At 39.3% G+C, this 9,950-nt stretch overlaps 1 protein-coding gene across 3 annotated transcripts in view; it reads right to left on the bottom strand.

Annotated features, from left to right (window-relative positions):
- CRACR2A (calcium release activated channel regulator 2A) overlaps positions 1-9,950 on the bottom strand; it is a 1,193,169-nt gene that overhangs the window by 267,460 nt on the left and 915,759 nt on the right. For all 3 annotated transcript variants that reach the window (XM_044087573.1, XM_044087571.1, XM_044087572.1), the window contains exon 12: positions 6,747-6,838. In XM_044087573.1, coding sequence (XP_043943508.1) covers positions 6,747-6,838 — 92 coding nt within the window. The remainder of the gene's footprint in view (positions 1-6,746; positions 6,839-9,950) is intronic.

The following is a 9,950-nucleotide window of genomic DNA, read 5'->3' as shown; positions in this document are numbered from 1 at the left end:
ATTGAGAGATGCCTTTATGGCCTTGTACAATGAGCACATGTGCATTTCTGAATAAAACTCATTTATGTAACCATCATCAGTTAAAACAAGAAAAGAGAGTATACACACCATTCATTATTACTGGATATGGAATCTACTGACACTTTCCACTTGGTCTCATATGTAAAAGGGATGTGGCACAAAGCTTTTTGACTGGCTTTCCTCTAGGGCCAAAACAAACATGTTGGAACAAAAGGAAATACAGTTATGTAAGTAAACTTACCATAACAGAAGATGCACAAATGATCACTGCTGCAGAAGCCATAGTAATATGGTTTATATCTAGCTGGAGATATAACAAATGGGCAGCTTCCAAAGCATCAGGGCACCTGTACTCAGATATTTAAGTAGCTGGAGCTGAGCTGCCTAAAAAAACAGGTTTGAGCACCAAGCCACTCAGAGCTTTAATGTTAACTGAGAGAGGGAGACTGAGCCCTAAAATGACATGGCTAGGAATTAAAATATATACATATACATATACATACATACATACCCTGGCATAATCAAAAAACAATGAGGGGGGTATGGAGCGAGGAAGCAGCTACTGCTGCTGTGATCATTCAAACATCAAATGGTATGGTACTTTTACTCACACAGCTAAAAACAATGAGGGGGTATGGAGGGAGGAAGCAGCTACTGCTGCTGTGATCATTCAAACATCGACTGGTATGGTACGTTTACTCACACAGCTAAAAACAATGAGGGGGTATGGAGGGAGGAAGCAGCTACTGCTGCTGTGATCATTCAAACATCGACTGGTATGGTATGTTTACTTACACAGCTAAAAACAATGAGGGGGTATGGAGGGAGGAAGCAGCTACTGCTGCTGTGATCATTCAAACATCGACTGGTATGGTACGTTTACTTACACAGCTAAAAACAATGAGGGGTATGGAGGGAGGAAGCAGCTACTGCTGCTGTGATCATTCAAACATCGACTGGTATGGTACGTTTACTTACACAGCTAAAAACAATGAGGGGGTATGGAGGGAGGAAGCAGCTACTGCTGCTGTGATCATTCAAACATCAACTGGTATGGTATGTTTACTCACACAGCTAAAAACAATGAGGGGGTATGGAAGGAGGAAGCAGTTGCTGCTGCTGTGATCATTCAAACATCGACTGTTATGGTATGTTTACTTACACAGCTAAAAACAATGAGGGGGTATGGAGGGAGGAAGTAGCTACTGCTGTTGTGATCATTCAAACATCGACTGGTATGGTATGCTTACTTACACAGCTAAAAACAATGAGGGGGTATGGAGGGAGGAAGCAGCTACTGCTGTTGTGATCATTCAAACATCGACTGGTATGGTATGTTTACTCACACAGCTAAAAACAATGAGGGGGTATGGAGGGAGGAAGTAGCTACTGCTGTTGTGATCATTCAAACATCGACTGGTATGGTATGCTTACTTACACAGCTAAAAACAATGAGGGGGTATGGAGGGAGGAAGCAGCTACTGCTGCTGTGATCATTCAAACATCGACTGGTATGGTATGTTTACTCACACAGCTAAAAACAATGAGGGGGTATGGAGGGAGGAAACAGCTACTGCTGCTGTGATCATTCAAACATTGACTGTTATGGTACGTTTACTCACACAGCTAAAAACAATGAGGGGGTATGGAGGGAGGAAGCAGCTACTGCTGCTGTGATCATTCAAACATCGACTGGTATGGTACGTTTACTCACACAGCTAAAAACAATGAGGGGGTATGGAGGGAGGAAGCAGCTACTGCTGCTGTGATCATTCAAACATCGACTGGTATGGTACGTTTACTTACACAGCTAAAAACAATGAGGGGGTATGGAGGGAGGAAGCAGCTGCTGCTGCTGTGATCATTCGAACATCGACTGGTATGGTACGTTTACTCACACAGCTAAAAACAATGAGGGGGTATGGAGGGAGGAAGCAACTACTGCTGCTGTGGTCATTCAAACAATGACTGTTATAGTACGTTTACTTACACAGCTAAAACCAATGAGGGGGGTATGGAGGGAGGAAGCAGCTACTGCTGCTGTGATCATTCAAGCATCGACTGTTATGGTACGTTTACTCACACAGCTATAGTGTGCTCATGATATTCATCACTGCTGGGGTACCTTAGCTGTAGCAACAGATCACCCTAGGTTACAACAAGTGAGAGGAGGAAGAGGAAGGGTCCCGCAGCCCATGCTGAACGATCCCAGCAAAGTCTGGTCTAGGCACAGTGAAATAATCAACTTGTAATGCTTTGTAAAAGTAGGAACAGAGAACCAAGGCTCTGTTTCTCGTATACTTCTAGAATTCAACTCATTTCCAAAAATCTACAGCTTAAACAGAGGCCCTGGTAGAGTGAGCATTGACTCTGTCTGGAATAGTTTTGTTTTAAAGAGAATAACAAAAACTAATAGCCTGAGACAACCATTTGAAAATAGTGTCTTTTGACACAAGTTGTCCCTTCTTACTTTCTCAAGAAATGAACAACTGACTTAAAGATCTGAAATGTCAGGATAGTCTGTGGACATACAAGGTATGGAGTATCCTTTCTTCCTCATTTTTAGGTTCAGGAAGAAAACTTGGATAACACTTTAGGCATAAATGAAAGATTAGTTCTCAAAGAAGCCCTGTCTCTGTGGAAAATGAGATAGGGGTGACCCACCATAAGCCTTCCATCTCAGTTGATTTTCTTGCAGAGGTCAGATCAATTAGTAAAACAGTTTTAACATGAAAGAACCTCAAGTCAACTGGATGAGGTTGTTCAAATGGGGCAACTGTTGTTTTCCCTAGCACAAAATTAAGTTCCTAAAGAAAAACCCCTGTTTTCTTGCAGGTCTCTTATGCAAAATTCCTTTCAATGCATTGAAAGAGGGAGATCCATGGATAGACATAATGAAATGGCTAACAAATGAACCCTGATGTTGAGTAAGAAAGTCCATATGATAGTGACTCACACAAATGCTGTAAAACCAGAAAAATACTAGCTGTAAAAGGGTGCTGGTTATGTTGTTGTCACCAACTAGAAAACCTTTCCCATTTGCAAATATATGATTTTCTAGTAGCAGTCCTTCTTGCCTCCTTTAGTACCTGATGTATGCGCTCAGTAAACAGGTGCCTAAAGGGAATTAAGACCCTATCATCCAGGCAGTCATATGAAGGTGATTTCAGTTGGGGTGTATCAAACACTCTTTTTCTTGAGTGAATAGATCTATTTTGTGATAAAATTTGTGGAAATTGCCATTTCCAAAAGAAGGCAGAACCACAGTTGTCTGGGCCAGAAGGGAATCGACATGATGACCTTGGGGATTGCTTTGAATCTTCAGAAGTACACACACACACACACACACACACACACACACACACACACACACACACACACACACACACACACACAATGCATTCTCATAAGGCTTAATATATTATTAAAAAAATACATTTTTCTGTGCTTACTGTGTTTAAGTGGCATGTGAATCAGCTTCTAATTAGTAGTCTTTTGCATGATTCTGAAAATGTTTTGCTGTAGATAACTTTTTGTTTTATGAACAGGGTATTTTGGAAATAAGGTTACAAAAAATGTATGCACTGCTCCAAATTACAACTATAATCCTTTAGCAGTAAGTTAATGATCATTATCACCAAATTTACACATCACTGTCATTACTGCAAGCAATAAAAGGCCCTTTTCCATTGATCTTTTAGTAATCACGGTTATTTGTATACTGTACATAATTTTATTACTTTATGATATTACTAGGGCAGCGCCTGTAATTGGTCTGATTGACTTTCTACCTCAATAAACACATTTTAAATAGATAAATAAATAATCACCACTGTCAGCAGCTCCCTTTTTCATTCCTCCCACACACACACACACACACACACACACACACATACACACACACACACACACACACACACACACACACACACACACACACACACACACACACACAGACACACACTCTGCCATGCCTCTTAACTCTCCCTGATTAAACTCACTCAGTACTGACAGATGTTATAGCGTCACTCTTCTTATTGTGCAGAAAATGCGTTGTGATCTACTAATTCTTTAAGTAGATTAGAAAAATATTTACACGTACTCCTTGGTGCCATCTAGTGTTCTCCCCCACATGTAACTTTGTCTGGAAATCTTTTGCACAACTCTCAGGAGTGACACATCCCTACAGTCAGTGAATAATGCCCGTCATTATAATTTCATAATTCTTCATGTAATTTGCAGCTTCTTGCAGAACAACCCAATGTTCTGTTAACTTTTACAGTGAATTATTTATTAGTTATGTATTATTAATTATTATATCAAATGCTTCCCTAGTGTCTAGTCCCCCTCCCCAATGTATTTCATTCAATTATTTTTAATCTGAAGGGGTCAAGAGATATGGCAGCCCCCCCACCCTTTCACAAACACATATAGACACTATCTGTACATCAACCCTTCTTGGCTGATCGCTCTAACACACACACACACACACACACACACACACACACACACACACACACACACACACACACTCACACACACACACACACACACACACACTGGACACATTTCATGCCAGTGCATACACTCACACATGCAACCACGCACATAAACAAACATAAACACACACCCACTCATTTTCCAGGACTACCTAGCTGTTAAACTCCTTAGCACTTACTTCATATGTGAGCTCACCCATTGAAACTATTGAGTGAATAAGAGCTTTTGGCCAACTCAATTACTGAGAATAGGGACCTTTGCATGTAGATTTTGCAATCAATGTAAATACATAATGAATGACAGTATGTTTATTCATCCAGAGACTGGACGTGAGTACACGTTCAGGTTCTATGCCGATTGTAGGTCTAGGGACTTGGTCTACCTAGCTCAGTGTCAATTATGTAGGTTTTTTTATGTTGGGAAAACAAACAGGACACTACGAGAACGTATTAGGGAAAGTCTTTATGCCATTAATAAAGAAAACACCAGCAATGCTTTAGCACAACATGTCATTGACAATGGCATGACACACACTTTTAAGTTTAGAGTTTTAGAATTGGTTAGGAAGACAAATAGACTTGGTAATATAAAGAATTATACAGAAGAGAAAGAATGTAGATGGATAATGAGACTACAAGCACATAAAGCATTTGGTCTTAATGATCAGGTCTCATTAAAACCGTTTTTGATGGCGAGACCCTATAAACATTAAGTTCATTAGTATAAGAATCACATTAATGCTGTCAATATTTTATTAATGTTAGGGTATTTATTTATATTACATATGTACATTCTGGTGTATGATATGCATTTAGTGTTTTATTGTTCCCAGTATATATTCTAATTAACTTATAGGTGTATGTACCTTTTATTTTTAATTGAATTGAGTGTTACAATCTGGATCAGATGAATGATATATAAGGTGATGCAGAGTACTGTGTTGGTGTTGAAGTCTGATGAAACGTTTTTTAAACGTGAAAGTGCTCACTTGGATCCTGCACTCATTTTATTTTCTTTTTATTAAATCTCTTGAAGTGAAAACTGGAGTCTTTATGTTATCTTCAGCTGTGGAGAGCCTCTTTTGTGTGTTTTTTCTCATTTGGACTTGATTTTTCTTGAGGGGCACTTTACTCAGCACATTTTGGTTTTTGCTGATACTGTAGCTGGTGGTAAGGATTTATGCAACTAAGCAGTTCTCTGAATTACTGAGCTGTGTAAATCACTTACCACAGGCATTTCTGGGTGACAGCACATGACTAGTTAATATATGCCTCTCCCCAGGAATACCTCATTTACATTTGTGGTAGCCCAGAGAGACAGCCCAAAGTGGTGATGCACTGCAGTAGGACTGCCTACCACCAGCAGTGAAAAGGGCTTATTGCTGGCAATCACCTTTCTGAATCCCAGCCACAGTTAATATATGAGAATATACATATCAAGAATAATAAGGTAGAAGGAATACATTGCATTTGTGGAGGCATAATCAAGACTAAATGTAACTTCAAGGTAACACAAGAAATGTGGATTCATATTGTTGGAGTAAGAATAGTCTTGTGACACTAGGAATACAGCATCCTCAAAACAATAAATGATGTAAAGCACAAAAATAACTGCAACTGGGGATTTAACAGCTCACGGGTAGTGGATTCTATCTGCCATAATGGCTATATGCATCATACTAGCTGGCTTACTGTCAAAATCTCACAACTCACTTGTGTGAGTGTTCACTTATGTGACCCAAAATGTCATGGTCCAATTACCAAATGGTTACATAACCAAAAGTGGAAACTAAGGAAAGTCAACATCTCAGGAATGTTAACTTTACTGAAACTACCTACACTTCCAGTTAAGTGCTGCAAATGTTTTGCAGAGGGCAAGCCCCGCTGCAACCCCCATGTGGTGGGCTGCCCCCCCCACATGCTTCAACTTATATATACAAACTCCAAGAACGCACTACAGTGAAGGAAAGGGTAAAGTTCCCAATCCCCATTATAGTGCGATCTCCATTCAAAATGATGAATCCATGAGAGCAAATGCACACTACCATTCACTCTTGTGGATTCAAACATTTAAAATCGATGTTACGGCACCTTGAAAGAGTGCCTTTCGACTTTCCAAGGCGGTTTAACTGGTTTATAGCATTTTGATGGTAAGCCATATAAGCTAATAGCTATTCTCAGTACAGGATGCAGTACAAGCAAAGAGACAATATCTGCAAATGGTACCTTTTGATAGAGGCCTTCCGGTCAATGTATTTTCCAATGGTGGAACCAGACCTCTGCTTCACTGGAAGCTGAACAGGTGAGTTTTGTGACTTCTGCAAGAGAAACAAACACTTTTACTGCATTAATTCTAAATACTTAAATGCATCATAGTACTTTATTTTACTGCAGATGAAAAAAGGCAATAGTTGCAGCACTAAGGATTCAAATGTAGCAATAAATTCTGCCAGTGCGTTTACTTTGATTGTGCTTAACTTTTAATTGAAGTCTGGCTCTATATAAAGAACATACTACAGAAGTAGTATGCTTGGATATGGAGGCCAATATTCTGCTTGAATGAAAATTTTATTGTGACAAGCAACAAGCTAGTTAAAATTCTATTTGTTCTACCAGGAGTACACCATGTCCAGCCTTCGCTAGTTAAAGGGCAACATTATCACAAGGAGCCTTATGTTGGATATTGGATGAGGAGAAAAGGACTGGCTTCCAATTAAAAAAAAAAGTAATACTTATAGACAGTGTTCTTCTTTGACCATTAATTTAGTTTCTGAGACATAAGGCTGAAGGTGACCTTTAAATGCTTCAGTGAGGCTAACTGGGCAAGTGGATAATGCACTCAATTTGAAAGAAGCATAGTGCATATGTATTTATTAATTTATTATTTTAAAGGTGCTTAACCTTTGCCTGCTAAACAGCTTCTGATGTAGGGAAAAAAAACTTAAAAATCAGTGATAGAAATTTAGTACATGAATAGTTAGAAGTAGAAATATTATTACAGTATAAGTGTAATTATATAAAATTACATTTGTGAATATGGGGAAACAGATTAATATATGTTGAGAGAAGGTATATTCAGGATTTAAATATAATATAACTCAGAAGTCTAAATAAGATGTTGACAATAATCCTGAGTTTACCTACTTTTCCATTTAAAAATTGTTTAGCAGTACAACCATAACTACCATCAAAACAATGTATACTGATAAATAAATCTCATGTGTGTACATTTGTTTCATTTTAATTAGTTACCTTCAAAATAATATAGATTTAATAGCTAATTTTTATTGCTGTACATTTATTTCATTTTATTGTATCTGCAAGCATTATACATACTTAACATTTGTTTACTGGGAAAGTCTGACTGGAACAGAGTCCAATTTCAGTGGAGGCCTGGGGACAAACATTTAGACATGTTTTTGGACTGTGGGAAGAAGCCAGAGCACCAGGAAGAAACCCATGTGAACACAGGCAGGGCTTGCAGACTTCGAACAGAAGGCACCCCAGCTGAGAATAGAATCAGAGAACCTCCTGCTGGGAGGCAACAACTGTAACCACTGCACCACTGTGCCACCCTCTTCTTCTTCTGGCTTTTCCTAGTTAGGGGTCGCCACAGCGGATCACCTGTTCGCTCATGACTGGCAGTGGATTTTATGGTGTCTAGTTGCCAACCCAGCACCCAACCTTCCACAGAAGGCACACACACACACTCACGCCTAGGGCCAGTTTAGAGTGTCCAATCCACCTACAGCATGTCTTTGGGATGTGGCACCCGGAGAAAACCCACGCGACCACAGGGAGGACATGCAGTCTCCGCACAGAAGGCACCCAAGCCGAGGATCAAACCGGAGAACCCCTTGCTGTGAGGTGTCAATGCTAACCGCTGCAGCACCGTAGCCACCCACCACTGTGCCACCGTAATATGTGTTTATTTTGCACAATGACTACACTCCTTAAATAGGCACGTATGCATGTGTGTATGTACATATGTTGTTCTCCTATGATTCCGAGAAGCTCATCTCATCAAAAATGCATATATTTACATATATATATATATATATATATTTTAGCAGGACAAAAGCCCTGCACAAACTCCTTACTTAATATAACCAGTTACAATGTCACAATACACTTGGGGGGAAGGGGGAAAGCATAAAGAAATAAGCTATTACCCAGGGAATTTTGCTTCCTGGAGTTGTAGGGTAGCCATGTAAATAAGTATTTATTTAGTCAGGTAAGCTTTATAGGGTTGCCATTTTCAAAATCCCAAAGTGGGACATTTTTTGAAAAGCCACACCCTCTTCAATTTCTTTGCCAAAATAAAACCTTATTCTTATATCATTTGATTTGTTTATGCTGTTTCAGATAGCATTTAGGTGTTTCAGATGCAAAATAATTGTTTTATGAAATAAAGAAAGAAAACATAGAAAATATTTTTTGTCCTAAAATCTCAAGGCTTTTTCCATTTTTCAGTATTTTTTTGCAGGACACAACTGCCCAAATAAGGACTGTCCAACACAAAGGACAGGTGTAACCATAAATCTTTACTGATCTGAGCTCAAATTCAGAGTGGTGCTGAGCAGAAAATCTCATGCAAGAGTAAGTGTATATGCACAACATACAGTATCATTGTAGAGCAGTGCAACTTAAGTATCTAGTATATAGTTATTATACAATTATACAGCAGTGTAACATTGTGTGTGTGTGTGTGTGTGTGTGTGTGTGTGTGTGTGTGTGTGTGTGTGTGTGTGTGTGTGTGTGTGTGTGTGTGTGTGTGTGCACACGCATGCTCACATGCTTGTGTATGAGCATGCTAATGCAAGTGTGTGTACATAGCAAGTAGTCACATTTTATTTGCACTGCTTTATTTATGGACAAGGTGCGATGCGGCATGAAAACCCATGTCATTGTCAGCAGAAACGTTTTTACACGAGTGGCACAGCTGCACAACAGTAACACTATCACTTCACAGAAACAGATCATTTCACTCAATTCTTGCCTGGGGAGCCTTCTCTGCAGAGCCTGTATATATTCCTTCCATTCACAAGGATTTACTCTGGGTGCTCTGTTTTTCTTCCACCTCCCAAAGACATGCCATAGGATAACTGTTGTTCTCCCAATTGCTTCCAGATTTGTACGTAGTATTTGAGCAAATAAGAGTGTAAATTCTGTAATAATCCCTATCTAAAACATGAGAGTATGAATTTTGTAACTTTCCCTGTCTAGAACGTATTTCAGTGTCTTCCACTGACCGACTCCAATGACAGGCTCTGGTATCCCAGTGGCCCTGTAAAGGATGGATGGATGTTCTAAATCAGATTATGTGAAGCAAGGATATTGCACATTTCCCATGTGTGCCAGTGTTTGAGAAGTACATATAACTAGCTAATGGTGAAGATTTCTAGAGCAAGTCCACATTAGATCTACTAT

This window comes from Protopterus annectens, chromosome 11.part0, assembly GCF_019279795.1.
Source record: "Protopterus annectens isolate FY-2018-M chromosome 11.part0, PAN1.0, whole genome shotgun sequence".
NCBI lineage: Eukaryota > Metazoa > Chordata > Ceratodontiformes > Protopteridae > Protopterus > Protopterus annectens.
The sequence above is the reverse complement of the archived record's forward strand: the minus strand, read 5'-3'. Positions and strand labels throughout refer to the sequence as shown.